Source organism: Trachurus trachurus (genome assembly GCF_905171665.1).
Source record: "Trachurus trachurus genome assembly, chromosome: 17".
NCBI classification, from domain to species: domain Eukaryota; kingdom Metazoa; phylum Chordata; class Actinopteri; order Carangiformes; family Carangidae; genus Trachurus; species Trachurus trachurus.
The window spans coordinates 22,837,664-22,855,865 of record NC_139900.1 but is presented as its reverse complement, the minus strand read 5'-3'; the positions used below and the strand labels follow the sequence as shown (position 1 = coordinate 22,855,865).

At 42.8% G+C, this 18,202-nt stretch overlaps 1 protein-coding gene across 2 annotated transcripts in view; it reads left to right on the top strand.

The window, feature by feature from the left end:
* pkn2a (protein kinase N2a) overlaps nucleotides 1-17,921 on the top strand; it is a 28,432-nt gene extending 10,511 nt beyond the window's left edge. For both annotated transcript variants that reach the window (XM_083992151.1, XM_083992150.1), the window contains exons 4-23: nucleotides 1,267-1,421; nucleotides 5,987-6,116; nucleotides 6,254-6,399; nucleotides 6,634-6,847; nucleotides 7,747-7,932; nucleotides 8,139-8,248; nucleotides 8,386-8,529; nucleotides 10,050-10,125; nucleotides 10,773-10,929; nucleotides 11,072-11,198; nucleotides 12,091-12,227; nucleotides 12,772-12,847; nucleotides 13,196-13,287; nucleotides 13,396-13,572; nucleotides 13,831-13,893; nucleotides 13,992-14,068; nucleotides 15,372-15,514; nucleotides 15,603-15,710; nucleotides 15,806-15,886; nucleotides 16,497-17,921. In XM_083992151.1, coding sequence (XP_083848277.1) covers nucleotides 1,267-1,421; nucleotides 5,987-6,116; nucleotides 6,254-6,399; nucleotides 6,634-6,847; nucleotides 7,747-7,932; nucleotides 8,139-8,248; nucleotides 8,386-8,529; nucleotides 10,050-10,125; nucleotides 10,773-10,929; nucleotides 11,072-11,198; nucleotides 12,091-12,227; nucleotides 12,772-12,847; nucleotides 13,196-13,287; nucleotides 13,396-13,572; nucleotides 13,831-13,893; nucleotides 13,992-14,068; nucleotides 15,372-15,514; nucleotides 15,603-15,710; nucleotides 15,806-15,886; nucleotides 16,497-16,700 — 2,603 coding nt within the window. In that variant the 3' untranslated portion in view covers nucleotides 16,701-17,921. The remainder of the gene's footprint in view (nucleotides 1-1,266; nucleotides 1,422-5,986; nucleotides 6,117-6,253; nucleotides 6,400-6,633; nucleotides 6,848-7,746; nucleotides 7,933-8,138; nucleotides 8,249-8,385; nucleotides 8,530-10,049; nucleotides 10,126-10,772; nucleotides 10,930-11,071; nucleotides 11,199-12,090; nucleotides 12,228-12,771; nucleotides 12,848-13,195; nucleotides 13,288-13,395; nucleotides 13,573-13,830; nucleotides 13,894-13,991; nucleotides 14,069-15,371; nucleotides 15,515-15,602; nucleotides 15,711-15,805; nucleotides 15,887-16,496) is intronic.
* The last annotated feature ends 281 nt before the right edge of the window (nucleotides 17,922-18,202 follow it).

Here is an 18,202-nt window from a genome sequence, read left to right as displayed (position 1 = left end):
AAGAGATTTATTTGTATATGCTGGAAATTTTGTTTTATCATGTGACTTGTTCTTTTTGGACTTAAATAAAACAAGAGAATTGAGATAATAAAAAAACAATAACCATCAATTATGAATATAATGTTAGGTCCTGATCGGCATAATGTCTTGGATGTGGCACATTTGTTTCCACATTGGGACTTTTTCTGAGCTCCTTTATGACAGCAGAGACACTGAAACTCAACTTGCAAGTCAAGTCAGGAGAAGTCAGGCAGGTTTTTTTGCCCACCTCACAAGTGTGTGTCTGTGAGAATGTTTTGCTTTGCGCTGTAGTGATCAATGTGGGGAGGGGTTTTCTCTGCACCTTTCGAGTCCAGACATGACAAAAAAGAAAACACAATAATGCAATGAACTTATCCCCCAAAACTGTGAATGGAAGACACTCGTTTCTGTTTTCATTTTGGGTCACTGTACAGTGTGTATGGATATACAGTATATATATATATATATATATATATATATATATATATATATATATATATATATATATATAGTATATGTCACTGAGTCTATAAAACAATAAACATAAAACAACACAAGCACTATAAAAACAAAATGATACAGCCTTGGATATATTGGATTGTCATAAGTGAATAAACCACATTTGCATACACAGTGATGCAATTGTGGCGTTGGTAGTTGTCTGCATGTTCACACTTGTGGTTTAGTGTTGTTTTTGTTTTCTGCAGTTGACTGCAGGGTTTCCCTCTGCTGTTAAAGCTAGGACGGACAGAGAACAGAGCCAGTGAGGAGATGGAAAACTTAGCCCTGGCTTCTTCACCTTTGATGTGTTTAATGCCATGTTTTTGTCTGTACAATGGAACAAAAAAAGTTGTGTCATCTGAAATTCCTGATTTTAAAGTTGTGGATTCGTCTTTTTTTCCCTCCTGCGTTGAGAGGCAAAGTCAAATTGAGTGGTGTGCTAACAGACCTCATTGAATTATAAACAGCAGCTCTCTCTGGTTACATTATGTGACAACTGAAGTTGCTACCTGATGTGTTTTGAGTAAACAAAGTTATAGGTCACTTCTCCGAGCCGCGGGACTGTTTAGCTAACGTCAAGATGGCCGGCAGCCAAAAATAGCACATGCATGCAAGTTACTATTTGCAGTGGGTGCAAATTTGTGCCAGATTCCAGCAGCACATACGGAGTTATGTCTGTGATTGTTTCCCAAAGGTGCTGACTTGTACTTGTCTTGTTTTTTTTTTCTTCCCATCTTTACCCAGAATGCCCTCTGACCCCAGATACCCCTAACAGCGAGGCCAGAATGTGCACGAGCAGTAGCCGCCTCGCCGCCCTGAAAAGACAGAACGACATCGAGCTCAAGGTTAAACAGGGCGCCGAGAACATGATTCAGATGTACTCCAACGGGCCCTCCAAGGTACGTTACAACAGGAGAGGGGGAGGGTTCACCTGACAGTCAGGTTTTAGCTGGTTCACGTCAGGTGTGCCAAGTGTGTAAAATTAGTTGTACTGTATTTAGTTTGTGTCGTGCATGCTGGGGCTTGCTGCTTCCATAGGCCCCGTTTATCAATGATAACACACACACAATAAACCAATGCCTTTGCCAACATTGTGACATCACCAAAAACTTTCAAACTGGGCGTGGACCATGAGTGGTCAGGTGTTCATAGATGAGCATGTTAGCTGAACTTGTTGGGTAGAGAAAATAAAGGTGTGCAGTAAAATAGATAATCAAACAATCAATTTTCCTTCTCTTTTTTTTTCTTAAGTATTTTGATTATTTTAAATTGATCTGATTTATTCATGTGTGTAAACAAAATATGTATGAACAAAAAATATGCAAATATGCACCAGCACATTAGCATAGCTATTCACATTGTCTAGTTTTTCTTTTCTTCCGACTGCATCAAGGAAAAAACAAAACAAAAACACAACAATTAATACAGTCACACATATAGATACAATCATAGACACAGACATACATATAACACAAGACATTGTGCACCACTTGCATATATTTACAGATTCTTAATTGTATTGTACAAGGGGAAAACAATATAGCAAAACATACAAACAGATACCAAAATAGTAATCTCACAGGGTGGGGAAGAGAATAGGCACTACATCATATAGTAGCATATACCAACACCCTCATGTGCAGCTGCACAATTTAACTACTGCAGCTGCAACATTAGAAGAAACTGTTTGAGCAAGAATTTATACGTCTCTTTGGAATCTATTAACACAATATAATGTGACGACGAATTCCACTCCAGGATGGCTCTGAACAAAACAGATTAGTGTTCACATTAGTGTTCGCCTTAGGCAAAGTAAACCTCCCCTCAGTAGCATGTCTTGTTGGATAATTATGTCGACTCCACTGACATGAGAACAAACAATATAAAAAATTTGGAGAGTAATTAACAATAATATTCCTGAGCAAGTTCAACCAAACGTATGGGATGGTGAAATACTACTGAGGTAAAAGGGGATGTGAGGAAATATAATAAAGAATAAGCATTTTTTTTTTAAAGATAATCAAACTTGATGCATTTAACTACTACTGGTAGTTGTTAGAGGTTTTAGCAAGAAGTTAATTCAAATACTAAAAATAGTCAAATAAACCGTAATTCAGAACAGCATTATATAGATCACACCTGTTACTCATGATGTAACAGGTGTGAACTACTGACACAAACTGTCAGACTACTTGTGTTTCTTTGCGTTATCGTCCTCATGGTAGCAGTAATATTTCCCATAGACCACAGAAATGATTCACAAAACTTTAAAAATAAGAACCAATATGTGATAAACTAGAATTGTCCTTTTTAGATGAACTGTGAGGCTGTTTGTTTGGGAGTCAGAGAAACCACCGGCAACACTTAGATTCACTTCAGTCGCCGTCATCAGGTTTTATTCACCGTTGACATTCAGATTCTTTTCATCGTGGAACTACGTGACACACGATCCAGATGTATTTTAACAGCTTAAATGTGAGCTCGCCTCTCATGACCTTCAACTCACTTCTCCACACAGTGCTCCCCACACCACAGGCTACTACTGTTTGAAATCCTCATTTCCTCAACATGCAAATCTTCACTTACACCTTTCCAGGCTTTTTTTTTTTAAATGGCACATGTTGTCATATCCCAAAGGCTACGAGACAGTTATATCATCTAATGCAGATTGTAAAGGATTTTAGCTTTTTTCTTTTCTTCTTGAGGTAACACAAGCGTCTTTCTGAAAGGCACCATGGTCACAATCATTCCCAGTCTGAAGACCAGCTCCCGCTCTGTCGTTGGTTAGGCTGATACATGGCAGCTTTGCTTTCACAGCTTCACTGTAGGGGAGGAGGGAACATGAGAAGGCGCTGACACATACTGTGTGTGTGTCATACACTCTGCTGTTTGTTCACAAAGCTGTTACGGTCTTTGTGGCTCCACTAATGCTTGGTCCGAGAAAAACTATAATTTAGTTGGGAGGAGTGTGTGACTGTGTGTGTGTGTGTAAGTCGCCAGAACTAATAACAACAGCTGGAGCTCTGAGAACCTCTCATGCCCATCTTGGCTTTCATGTCCATCAGTAGTAATTGAAGCCACTTTGTAGTCGACAGTCGAGCAGAGTGTAGAGTTTCAGTGGTGTCGACTCAGCTCGGCCACTGGTCTGATTCTACCTCCTTATCACATGTTTCTGTGGATACATCAGTGTAATTTAATGGAGCATGTGTTGAATGAATTTGTCACACATTAAGAGTCCTTTCTAAAAGAGTGAGTAGTTCAACATTTTGGGAAATAATCCTATATGAAATGTGATTGTGAATATTGATCCCAGCTTCTGTCTGTATGGTAATAAATAGGAAACTAAAGCCAGCAGCTGTTTAGCTTAGCATAGTTTAGCATAGCTCAGCATAAAGAGAGAAGACGGGGGGGTAGCGAGCCTGGCTCTGTCCAGATAACATTATATCTGGTTACCACCACATCTAAAGCTCAGTGATTGATTCTTATTAAATGGACAGGTTGAGGTTTTGCAGGCGATCATGTGCATGTGTGTTTCTTGCCTGGGTTCAAGAAATGGTCCAGACTCCCCCGTGCCTGGCCAAGACTTTACATTAATTCTGTTAATATGTAGAGAAAATAACGATTTTGTTTTTGAAGTATTTAATTAAAACATTTGTACTAACATTTAACCTTAAAGGAGCATTAACGCAAATCCGCGGCCACTAGATGGAGCCAGTGGCGGAGCATATCAGATATAAACAAGTGGGCGTCTCTCCTCCATACATGTTATGCTTTATGGTATTTAAAAATCAGCTGTCAGAGAGAGAGCAGCCTCGTTTGGTGATAAGAAGAACAGGTTCTCTAGTGTAGGACATGAGGAGAAAAAACATGCAGCTTTTCTGTAACATTATAAGATGGGGCACCTCCTCCTCCCTCATCAGGCTGAATGAATTGGGGAAAGGAAAAAAAAACTCCGTAGTCGAAGCGCCAGCTCTACGTCGCGCACAACAACGGCAACAACAGCAACTACAACTTCCTCCTACAAATGCACGATCGTCGGTGTGACGTGCAGACCGCAGTGGGACGACTCCTCAGTCCATGAGTTTCATGTCTCAGACCGGATCATGTAAATCCAACTGCAGAAATATCCGATGGATGGGAGCATCGCTGTAACCATAGTAACTCACACACAGAGACAGACACACGCACACACACACACACACGTCTGGAGAGAAGCAGCCTCTCTGTTTTCCAAAACTACGGAGTGGCCCGCGTTAATGTGCCGTTAAAATCATTTTGCGTTAACGCGTTAATAACGCTGAGAGGACAGCTGAAGAAAGACACAGGGACGAGGAGAGAAAGTGTTCTACCGAGCGATTCAGTGACTGTAAGCAGCCTGACACTGCTACATTACAATTTACTATTGCATTTTTCCGATTCGGAGGTCGGATCTTTCCGGGTTCCGAGTGCAATTGAACGCAGCAAGCGCCGGGCCGGCTTGTATCATAACAAAGACACATTCTGCATTTGCCCCACGGACACTACACTCTTGGCTATTTCCTTTGTAAATTTAGTTATGGTTCCCCCCGACCCATCTTTTGCATATTTCAGCTTATTTTATGCTATTACTGCTGTATTTGCGATAATGCTCCTTTAAGTTTGTGTCTGCTCTCTAAATTTAACTACAACGCTTCACATGGGCTGTCAAAACTGGTGTTATGGTGATTTGTGACTAGTATTAAAAAAACAAATAGACACGAGGCCTAAACTTTACCCAATGAGAAGCTTCAGGTTGTTGTGTTATTTGTCTGAGTGAGTGTGGAGTGGAAACAATAGGCGCTTGGTGGAGCCTCAGTGTGTAACTGTAGTACAGTAAAGGGCTGAAAGTTGTCACATAACCCCGACTGTCCGTCTGGCCAGAGGAGGTCAGGGTTTTGTAAGCGACCTCCCCCAGTCAGACGGACGGACGGACAGAGGCACCTTCCAGTTGGAAATAGTCGTGTCGTGATGTCACAGAGGAAATGCCTGCTGGACAGAGGTCTTTCCTGCGCGCGCCGCTGTCAACAACCAGGACTTCAACTTCAGAGGAATTCTGGGTGGAGTTTGCATACTCCACTCTGTGTGTGTGTGTGTGTGTGTGTGTGTGTGTGTTTGTATGTATGTGAGGGTCAGCAATTACAGCACACAATGAGATTCCACTTTTTTTTCTTTTTTTTTTGTGAATAAGATTTTCCATGTGGTCACTGGTACTTTAGTTCCAATTAAGGGCATGGACCGGCGTCCTGGCTGTTATTGTGTTTTGCTGTTGTGAGCACGTAACACTGAGTGACGAAGGATGGCGTGCATTCGGGGTCGCTTATCTCGATGCTGAAAGTTATTTAACTCAGGAAGACAAAACATGAATAAAGCCTTGACCTCTTGTCATTAATGTGTGTGAAAAGTAGATCAATATCTCCCTACTGACCCAGTTTCCTTTCACTCACAGGATCGTAAGTTGTTAGCGACGGCCCAGCAGATGCTTCAGGACAGCAAGACAAAGATCGAGTTCATCAGGATGCAGATCCTGAAAGCCAGCCAGACCAACGAGCTGAGCTTCGAGAGCAACGATGTGATGGGTGAGCATCCGCGTGCAGCCAGTGATGTGTTGGAAGTAGTCTGACGGGAAATGCTTCTCACGGATTAAAACACACACACACCTGTTCACCCAAACTCTTATAAACCATGATGAGTCATGTCCGTCCTCATCCTGCAGAAAAACCCATCATCAGCCCATTGGACCTGCGGGTGGAGGAGCTGTGTCACCATGCCAGGATAGAGTCGGCTGTGGCCGAGGGAGCCAAGAACGTCATGAAGCTCCTGGGCTCTGGAAAAGTCACGGAAAAAAGGGCACATTCAGAGGTAGATGTCTGTGTTGAGCTTCCATGTAAAACCACATCCTCGATCACCTTGGTGCGTTCCACCGGGTTCAAACGAGCAAGAAAACCAGATACAGTTTCACGCACTTCCAATGAAACTGATCCCTTCTTCGCTGCTGTGCTCTACTAAAGTAAAACGGACCATGTAATCGATGTGTCCCTCTCTTTCCATCTTTGCTCAACTCATTTCCCACACCGTGCTCTGTCCTCTCCACAGGCCCAGGCTCGTTTTAATGAGTCCAGTCAAAAACTGGACCTCCTGAGATATTCCTTGGAGCAGCGCCTCAGCGAGCTGCCTAAAAACCACCCCCGCAGCAGCAGCATCATAGAAGAGTTGTCCCTGCTGTCCTCGCCGGTCCTCAGTCCCAGATCCAGCATCATCTCCACACAGAACCAGTACAGCACTGTCACCAAGCCCGCTGCACTCACAGGTAACTGGACCAGTGGCGTCCTGTATATTTATGGTTATATCACTATAATTATTTATGATCATTTACAGTCTGTTGCCCCATCCCAAAACACCAAAGAACAGAGTCATTTAGGTATAGGTATTGAAAATGGCTCACGCGTTGCTGTTGTAATCACTTTCTGCCTTTGCACAATGATATAACACAGACATATTTTTTTGTGTGTGTGTGCGCGCGCTAATTTCATGTACACACTTTTCATTTTAGCACAAACACAGGGCCGTAGTTGTCTCAGGCAGACTTTGCTGATTTGTATGTGTAACGCGTCTCCAGTCACACAGGAACAAAGCCAACTCGGTGGATCTGTAAGGGGCTTGTGGGATGAAGATAAACATTTACTTTAACTCAGGTTTAGCAGTGAATTAATTGCGCTAAACTGTCTCGTTTAATCTGCTGGAGCAGAACTGATTCGCTGTGAATTCTGGTACTTTTCAAACCAAAGACACAGCGGACAGATTTCCTTTCTTTTTTCCATCCTTTTGGAAATATGTGAATCTCATATTTTAAAGGGTTCACTGTGCTCTTTTAAAAAATTGTGCCTCTCAGAAGATGTCATTCATTATCATCATGGAAGCACAGATCTGAGGTCAGAGATATCCTGCAGCGTGGGTGGCCTTAAATTAATCTGTCTTTATATTTGAGCAGCTGTTGAATCTCAATTAGGCTCGTCTAACAGAAAAGACAGGCCTGGTCCGTCTCAGTAAACCACCAGAACATTTCACTACGAGCCATGTGTAAAAAGTTTCCCCTGAAATATTTTGAAAGTAAATTTAAACACATTAACCTGTTGCCATGTGCAAAATGGAACAACCTGAACAAGGACTCTGATTACACAAGTGTGTATCGTCCCACCTGACTTCCAGGCACATTAGACGTCAGGCTCATGGGCTGTCAGGACCTTCTGGAAAGTGTCCCGGGTCGTTCCAAAGCCGCGTCTGTCCCTCTGCCCGGATGGAGCCCCAGCGAGACGCGCTCATCCTTCATCAGCCGAGCAAACCGAAACCGCGGCGTGAGTTCGAGGAACCTGACCAAGAGCGAGGAGCTCTCCAGTAAGTAGACCCGACCTCCTCCTCCTCCGTCCGAGAAGAGTAAATATTGATGAAAGTTGATTCTGTGATTACATTTAGCTTCACCAGAGTGAACCACCGCAGTGACTCGAGCTTATCTGTAATCACAGGGAACAATAGTCACAATCAGGACACGTTAAATATACTAGAGCTGAACAAATTCTGTGTGTGTGTGTGTGTGTCCTCAGATGAGATCAGCGCAGTTTTGAAGCTGGACAACACAGTAGTCGGCCAGACGAGCTGGAGGCCGGTCAGCAACCAGGCCTGGGACCAGAAGTTTACATTGGAGCTGGACCGGGTAACACACACACACACGTTTCTGCCCTCGACCCACATCTGTGCTGTTGACTCAGTGTTGTGTTTGAACAACACAGTGTGTGTTATTCACGTCTGTTTATTGTCATTTATGTCTGTGTGTGTGTGTCTCTCCCGTAGTCTCGTGAGCTGGAGATCTCTGTGTACTGGCGCGACTGGCGTTCACTGTGCGCCGTCAAGTTCCTGCGACTGGAGGACTTCCTGGACAACCAGCGTCATGGGATGTGTCTCTACCTGGAGCCACAGGGGATGCTGTTTGCTGAGGTACACACACACACACACACACACACACACACACACACACACACACACACACACACACACACACACACACACACATACATCAGGTAGTTTAATTCAATAAAAGGACATTCAGTAATTAAAAAAAATCACCTGCATGTGTGATGATAAAGATATTTAGACATATTTTAAATATAATGAGAAAAACTCCAGATGTTAATGTACCGTATTTTCCGCACTATAAGGCGCACTTAAAAGCCTTTAATTTTCTCAAAAAACGACAGTGCGCCTTATAATACGGAGCGCCTTATATATGGATCAATTGGTTAATTGGTTGATTCATACTCAGCTCCATCTAGGGGATGCATAACGTAACCCCAGTTTGACTGCAGTATCTTCTATTCTACCGTAGATGACCAAATAATCGCCCGCGTGCAAATACGCGCCTGTGCTCTTATAGCCGCCGGGGTCCAACCTCATTTGGCATAATAAACGCCGGTTCAATTAAACGCCCGGGCGATTAAGTGTTTACCATAGTCTTGCACAGAAAACAAAAGTTTTTTTTAACAGCGCTTCACCGGCTCTCACCTCTTCTGTCAGTCACAGACAGACAGAAGTCCTCTCGCTCTCTCGCTCTCTCTCGCATGCAGGCGCGCACACACACACACAAACACAGGCGCGCTAGACTGAGGGATATAGGGATATAGATACATGCGCTAATGTACAGTGTTGAAATTACCGCGATCGACCCCCCCTTCCGTTAACGTTCATAACACTGCTCTGATCAGCTCCCTGTGTCGCGGTAACACAGACAAACTGTCTTTTTATTTATTGTCTGATGTCAATAAAGATGCGTCGGGGGAAAAAGTAGTTTTGTTCCAGTGGTGCTATGGTGAGCTCCTTGTTCTTTGCATGATGGTCTGGTGCTGCTCATTGCAAAAATAAATTGTAGCCTGTTGCAAATACCGCCTGGTTCTTATAAACGCCTGGGCTCCAAGTCGATTTAGCATATTAAACGCCCGGGCTACTAAATGGTCATCTACGTATGCGCCTTATAATCCGGTGCGCCCTATATATGAAAACAGTTCTAAAATAGGCCATTCATTGAAGGTGCGTCTTATAATCCGGTGCGCCTTATAGTGCGGAAAATACGGTAATCCGGTGCGCCCTATATATGAAAACAGTTCTAAAATAGGCCATTCATTGAAGGTGCGTCTTATAATCCGGTGCGCCTTATAGTGCGGAAAATACGGTAGCTTTATTAATGCTAAAACAGATGAATATTGGCAGCACTAACTTCACATGGCTTTGCACCTTTCTATCTTTATGAGGACGCTTCATTTATAAAAACCCTGAACGCTCCCATTATACTGCCTCCTCAGCTGTGTAATCTTACATCGGAGTCTCTTGACAGAACATCCCATAATATCTGTACACAAACCCACACTCGCATTGCCACGGTTTCTTTTACAGTTGCACAGACTTGTCTCTGTTTTCCTGTTTTTTTTTTTCTAAATTTCCGCTCACGACTCTTGTTTGTTCAGGTCACATTTTTCAACCCCGTCATCGAGAGACGACCAAAGTTGCAAAGACAAAAGAAGATTTTCTCAAAGCAGCAAGGTGAGTCATATCTGTCAGAGAGAGAGAGAGAGAGAGCGCCGCACTTCTCAGGCAGCCGTGATGGAAACCTGATTTCATAGAAACAGGATTCGATGTTGGGTCTAGAAATAAGAATATGTCTCTTACTCTAGAACAGTGGTTCCCAACCTTTTTTGGCTCGTGACCCCATTTTGACATCACACATTTCTGGTGACCCCGCTATCATGTGCAGTCACGTGATCATGGCCGTCAATCAAGAGCCAGCTCAGCTATTTCTATATGCTTTATTTATTTGAACTCGATTTATATTTTAGAAAGTGAAAGTATAGAATACAGTTGTTTAAGATTGTGCTTGGTGTTTTCAACCATAATTTTAAAAAGAATAATAATCAGTTAAAAAATATTTTTATCAGTGTTTTTTTTTCATTTATTTGTATCAATTACTAGACATTCCAGGCTCTAAAATGTTCTTATAATTGTATGGATTTTTCTTGATTTACCTTCAAATCCGTTGCTACCGAAGGAAAGAGGAGATATTGTTTGTGACATTCACAGATATTCCCACTTTGACACATCCTGATCTTTTTCACTGTCGCAGACATCGTCATTTTTTTAGTTTTTGTTCACCTCCCCCCTTTTCTGTGTCTCTGTTGTGTGGTCTCTACCAGGTAAGACGTTCCTGCGGGCCCCTCAGATGAACATCAACATCGCCACATGGGGCCGCCTGGTGAGAAGAGCCATACCAACTGTCAGCACCAACTCCTTCAGTCCACAGGCTGCTGAGACCGGGCCCAGCAGTCTGCCCGGGTCTCCCACGCCCTGCAGGTACTCAAACACAGACAGAACAAAGAGAGTCAGTCCCTCGTTATTTCTAATGCTTAAAAGACACTAAAACCTGCTGAGAGTCTCAGTGACAGTAGCTGGAGCACTGATGTCTTCATTCACTAATCCGTACGTCTCCACACAGCGACCCACTGGTGACCAAACTGGACTTTGACAAAGAGCCCACCCCGGGACCCAAACACTACCCAGCTCCAGATAACATCCGAGAACCGCTGGCGCAGGACAAGATGCCCGACAAGGAGGAAGTACAGGTACAAGTGTTCCAGGAATCACAAGTAGGTTTGATCTGGCAGCCGCGAGCTGATACAATCGCAGATAGAAAACAACAGAGTGGCGGCAGCAGCCGAGCTCCTCGTTCGACTCGTTCATGAAAATTAAATGAGCCACAGTTGTTTAAAGCGTCGCTCATGTCTGTCGAGTTGTGTTTCCTTTTGCATCAGACAAGAAAAACCAGAGCTTCGATTCTGTATTGATCACACATAATCTGGACAGGACCACACACTTTCCTCACTACACATTGTTTATGAGCCCAGTTCACATGTATTGACTTCACTGACTAATGTTAATCTTAAGTCTGACTAACAAACTCCTGGTTGATAAGTTATGACAGGATTTATTCATCTATATTTTTGTATGTGGTACGTTTCATTTATATGTGTTATTGATGCTTTACATGCAATTAATTGTATTTATTTTACTTAAACAAACAACGAACCATACAGCACAGATACAGCCAAACTGCAAAACAAAAATACACTAAGTCACATACATGAATTGCACATCATACAAAAAAAGTTTACATGGGGACCAAACTGAGAAAAGGAAGAGAGAGAGAGAGAGAATAAAAGAGCATCCTATGACTTATTGGTAAAGGCAAAATATGGTAGGACGGTCATTCAGGAAAGGCTGCCAGACACTGTCAAACAAATCATCATATGCAATTCATTTAACACTAAGCTCCTGTTGTGTTGTGCTTATTAAAGATGAAAGCATATTTATGAGTAGTGATTGGCAGGTGTAACAATGACTTACCGGTCATAAATGTTGACCAACATAATCTTTTATTAAACCCCACTGACTTGACTGTCGTATTACCTCTGTCATTTATTTCTGTCTCTCCTGCTCTGCGTCTCCTCTCTGCAGGACGCACTCGCCTCATTTGACTTCCTGACCAAGAGAAACAGTGTGGCGTTGAAACCCGACATGGACGGAGTGGCGGAGCAGGAGATCCAGCATTCAGACCTGGAGCTCACCGCCATCCACAAAGACACAGAGATAAGGTAGAAGAAACACGAGCATGTTTGGGTTTTTGTTGATTTTAAAACGTATGTGAATTTAATTTGAAAGATAAAAGAAGAGAGATGTGAGGAGGAATAATTCTTTCTTTTTATTATTCACGTATTATTCTGGTCAGTGTCATTTTCTCAATGGCCATCAGTGAGTAAAAAAAAACAGTAACTTGGAACAAAAACGCTGTAACTACAAACACTTTGTCTCCAACCTGCCACTGTTGTTGTTTCGCCTGCTGCTTGTTGGTTTCTTTGAGCATCAGTGATTTTCATGATGTGGATGTTGCAACTTAAAGTGAAACCAGTGAAGCAGTCAGATGGGGGTAAATGCTGCCACCTGGCTGTGACTCTGCTTTTAAATTTTACCTTCACACTGTAAAGAACTGATCTCTTTTTAACAGCAGCCTGTTGTTTCTTTTATATATATATATATATATATATATATATATATATATATATATATATATATATATATATATATATATATATATATTTAAACACTAGCTTCATGTCAGTTGTCTCTTTATCTTTCCAGGGAAGAGGAGCAGTTTCACTTCAGTCTTAAAGACTTTAAATGTGTGGCAGTCCTCGGACGTGGTCACTTCGGAAAGGTACATTTCATTTCACCATCTAACACAGCGCTGCAACTTACTTCTGTTGTCGATAGAATAGTCAGAGTATTAAAAGATCAATATAATGTTCTGGAGCTGAAGGTGACATCTTGAAAAACCCAGAATAGAAATATATTCAATTCATATATGACAAAGATATCATCAAATACAAAAGTTTCAAGAGTTTTAAATGGGAATGGTTTCACATGTTGCTTTATATTTTACAAAATAAATGATACATTATTGGTCAGTTGCTGAATTGATAATAATTAAAGTTTGAGTTAAACGCTGCAAAGTGAAGGAGAAAAGCTCAAATTAAATCTCTCTGTCCTCTGCTCCGCTCCACAGGTCTTGTTAGCAGAATATAAAAGCACAGGCGAGATGTTCGCTATCAAAGCTCTGAAGAAAGGAGACATTGTGGCTCGAGATGAGGTGGACAGGTAAACAGACTCCCGCCAAAATAAAACAGAGAGACTAGAGAAGATCGAAACATGTTTCATCCCCCAGTGCTGGTTGTTGTGACTCATGTTGTGACCTTTCCTTCTCAGCCTCATGTGTGAAAAGAGGATTTTCGAGACGGTCAACAGCGTCCGCCACCCGTTCCTGGTCAACCTGTTTGCGTGTTTCCAGACGCAGGAGCACGTTTGTTTTGTCATGGAGTACGCGGCGGGAGGCGATCTGATGATGCACATCCACGCTGATGTTTTCTCTGAGCCCAGGGCCGTGTGAGTGACCAGAGCTTCACCTGCACATTGATCACACATGGTCTCCATTTGTAGCAGTAATGTCATTCTCATCATGTAGAAGTAGGATCAAATGATGATTCTCATTAATACAGACAATATATATATAATTTAAGTTTGAGGTTATATAGTCAGGAGTTCTTGTAAAAACTTTCCCTGTGTGTTGTAATGTACTTCCCTCAGTAAAAAGTCAACTTCCTCATGAAAACTAATTTTACTGGCTGTGTTGTGCCTTTGCAGATTTTATGCAGCTTGTGTTGTACTGGGATTACAGTTCTTACACGACCATAAGATTGTGTACAGGTGAGGAAAAAGTCAACACACGGGTTATTTCCACAAGAAGCACTGAGGTCTCAAAGTAATTTGTCTTCCCTTGTTTTGTTTTTTTTTGTAATTTTCAGAGATTTGAAGCTGGACAACCTGCTCCTGGACACAGAGGGCTACGTAAAGATCGCTGACTTTGGACTTTGCAAAGAAGGTAAACTGGGAACTGACATCAGTGCTTTGTTGTCGAGAGCAAGTCAGGTGGAGATTTATCTGAAAGGCTTTTTCAGAACGATTACAGAAGATATTGGTTCGGAGTAGTGAGTGATTTAGAACAAAACACAAGTGTGTGTGTTATAGGCTGCTGTTGGTTAAAGTTTAGATATAGTGACACTACACCACTGTTAATGTGTTGTTTATAATATTGATAAAACTTGGAATTTTCATTGATTTTTTTTTTTTTATTGAATTGTTAAGGTAAGGCTTTGAAGCTGTTAAAGGGGTAGTTCAACATTTTGGCAAATTTGCCTATTGCCTATAATCCCTATACCGGAACTACATCCCAGACAGTTGATTTCAAAAGCATAAGTAGTTCCAAGTATTTGCTTCGTGTGTCGTAATGTTATATCATTATTTCATAGCATGGTGAATGCAGCTCACAACTTATCCATGAGAGTGTGTCATCTTTGTGCTGGAGAGTCGCACTTCATTATAAGTCCTGTTTTATGTCAGTAGTGTATGGGCCTTTGTACACTGACACGTTGAGGCTGCTTCTCAGTTGTAGAGGTGGGTTGAGCAACTTCTTCTTGCATTGGGCTGGCCACATGTCCTGGTTCTTGACGCGTCCTCTTGGTGCTCCTGGTCTCGACTCTGCGAGGATGTCAAGGCCCTTTGTATGAGCTGCACAGATTTCTTTTAAAGTTGCTGGAGTTTTTAAAACAGGTGCAGGCTCTGCAGCAACAGTTGTCTCTTGATGGACCACAGTTTCTTTTGTTGTTCTGGTCATGATATAGTCAGTGACTAGTCCAGCACCCTTAGTGACGACAACGCCCACAGCAAGACCTAAAAGGAAGGTCTTCATTTTCAAAAGTCTTCTGACTGATGTGCCTCTCAATACGACTGCAGTTTGTGAAATGATAGAGAAGTCCTGTGGCAGATGTTGTACAAGAGAACAGAGCTGTGATGTCACAGTGACCGGAAGTGAACCTTTTTTTCTGTTCTTTTTTAATCGGAACTGAACTTTCGATGTGGCAGTGGGGACCTGTGACATCAGAACGGAACTGTGATGTCACAGCGGGGCCCAAAACAAAATGACACGTCGGCTGTGTGGAGTGTGTGTCATCTAATCTGCAGTGCTGCCAAAAATATTGGGATCAGCTGATCTCACTCGCAGCTGATCAGTATCAGCAACAAAAAGAAAAAGACACTGATGTGACCAAACCAGGGTGAAAGAGCAGATGTTAGTGAATAGTTGGGCAGGACTGTTGTTCCTGATCAGACCTCCTCTGCTGTTTCAGGAATGGGTTTCAGGGATCGCACCAGCACATTTTGCGGCACGCCAGAGTTTTTAGCCCCTGAAGTTTTGACTGAGACGTCGTACACCCGTGCTGTGGACTGGTGGGGACTGGGCGTCCTCATCTTTGAGATGCTGGTTGGAGAGGTGAGTGCAGAGTGCACTGCATTGTGTCATGGCCCGTACAAACAGTGACTCATCTTTTTCATCTGGGCTCGTACTGTTCTTCTTTCAGTCGCCCTTCCCTGGTGACGATGAAGAGGAGGTGTTTGACAGCATCGTCAACGATGAAGTCCGCTACCCACGATTCCTTTCCACCGAGGCCATCTCCATCATGAGGAGGGTGCGTAGATCCACTGAGGAGTCATTCACCTCTGCTTTTTTTCTTAAATTGTCAATTTAACGTTTACTGTGTTTCCTTCTCCTCCCCATGCTCAGCTTCTGAGGAGGAGTCCAGAACGACGTCTGGGAGCAGGAGAAAGGGATGCAGAGGAGGTGAAGAAACATCTGTTCTTCAGGGTAAGAAACGACAAGATCATTTGCACTGATTGAGATTTTTTTTCTACTGCTCTGATTTTGTGTTTATTGGAGAAGTTTGACATTTTAATCAGCAACTCAAAGAGAAACTGTAGATCTGGAGGCCGGTTGGCTGTTCACCTTGAAGCCACTCCTCATCAGTGTTGGGCACTTTAGTTATAGGTACTAGTTACTTTCCCCAAAAAGTAACTTGAGTTAGTAACCGCACAGTGCGGAGGAATACTGATAGAGTTGGTTAGTTCCAGATGAACAGCTGATGAACAGCTTTTTCCAACTAGTTAATGGACTGAAAAAAATGTGTATGGGTGGGTAGAGCAGGCGCCCCATGTTGTGACGGGACAGTAACGGCGTTATAACGGGGGAAAGAGTAACTTTTTTTTAATTAATTGTAACTGAAAAAAGTAGCACCGTTATTCCCATCACTGCTCCTCATGCTAAGCTAAGTGGACACCGACTGTAGAGACGAGTGGGTCCCTCCTCTCTTCAGCTCTCAATGTGAAAGCAAATGACAGGCATGTCCCAAAGTGTTGCTTTAAGAGAACTGACACTGATGTGACCCTCTCTCTCTCTCTCTCTGTCCGTCTTATGGCAGCACATGGATTGGAACGGACTGCTAGCCAAGAAGGTGAAGCCTCCGTTCGTGCCGACCATCCAGGGCGCCAACGACGTCAGCAACTTTGACGATGAATTTACCTCAGAGGCTCCGATCTTGACCCCGCCGAGGGAACCTCGAGTGCTGAGCTCTGAGGAGCAGAACACGTTCTCTGACTTTGACTACATCGCTGACTGGTGTTAGCTTCACATGGCTCCTCTCTTTACACACACACACACACACACTGTGAACCAACCAACACAGCAGTGACTGTAGCTCACATCTTTTTTAAACTCTTCCTCCCTGGCCAAAATGTTGCGGAGCAGCGGACGTGGCTCCCTGAGCCTCCGGGCAAAACTCTGTGCCATTGAGAAGAAAGTTCAGACGCCTCCTGAGGAACCCCACTTATTTTTTAATCCACATGAAGAACATTTTTTTAAGGAAAAAAAAAAAAGAACAAAAGAAACTCTGTTGGAGAGTGAAGGAGGAGGGATGCTTTGTCCTCTTGCACACGTTGTCGTCGTGTCCATTGTCTGACCACTGAGAATGTTTTTCAAATGAACTCCGAGAAGACGGCAACAGATCACAATCATGATATCAGTGTCACTGTCTTCCGTTTTTTTTTTTCTGGTCTGTACAGATTATATTCAGTCGTATATTTTATTGTTTTTTTGTCTTTATTTGCAAAGCCCTTGCCACAGCTTGAGGACGTTTATCTCACTGTTAAGTTTGACAGTTGTGTCACGATCACATCTGAGACTGGTGTTCGGTGAATTTAAAGTGCTCAAAGCATCGTCACTGAGCGGGTCAACTGCAACAAACATCTTGACTACTACTGCTGCTTCCTCACTTGAAATCCCAGTAAGAGTCTCCACACTACATTGGTTTTAACCTCTGCATCTCCCCTCAACTTTGCTCACTTGAAGTCTGCATGTGTGCCAACAAGAACATGATAGGATGTCTATATTAACAGCAGTCCACCCAGCACTACATGCTGCCTTTCGGCCACAATAAATAATGCATCTTTCTTCCCTCCCTGCTGCCCTCTAGTGGCACTGTGAGGTTGAGGTTGATGATTCAGCTGAGCTCAGTTCTACAGATGTTTAGCATCACGTGGTGTCGCCGTAATAAACTCTAAACTCAACATTGAATGGTTTTTGTCAGAGCTGAGTTCAGTTGGATTCCACTTCATGCGGTGGAGCTGATATTTTTTCTCGTTACCTCAGTGAAGGTGAAAACACTACAGACCAAATTGATCGTGTCCCTGGTGAAGCAGTAAACAAACTCTTGGTGGTTTAGAGGAACATCCGACTGATGGACTGATAGTGAACCCAATGACAGATGAACTAAGATGTGTTGCACAAGAATCCACAAGACAAGTGCTGAGCTTTTTTTTTTTTTTTTTTGAGGGGGTGGGCCTGTTGATATGAATCACTACAGGGGTGGGCAGGGTATATTATATATACATACTGTATGTACACAATTAAGCTGAAAGCACTAATTTTATCAATAGTTTTAATTATCTACGTTTCTTAATGAAAATAGATTGTACAAAGTGTTTTTGTTTTTTATTCTTTGCTTGTGCATGTTGTCGCCAGAGGAGAACGTGACGGATGGTACATCAATACTCGAGTCTCTGCTGTTCGCCCCGGTGTAAAAAACAAAACTGAAGATGCATTTCTGCAGCCGTTGTTTGTTGCCTATCA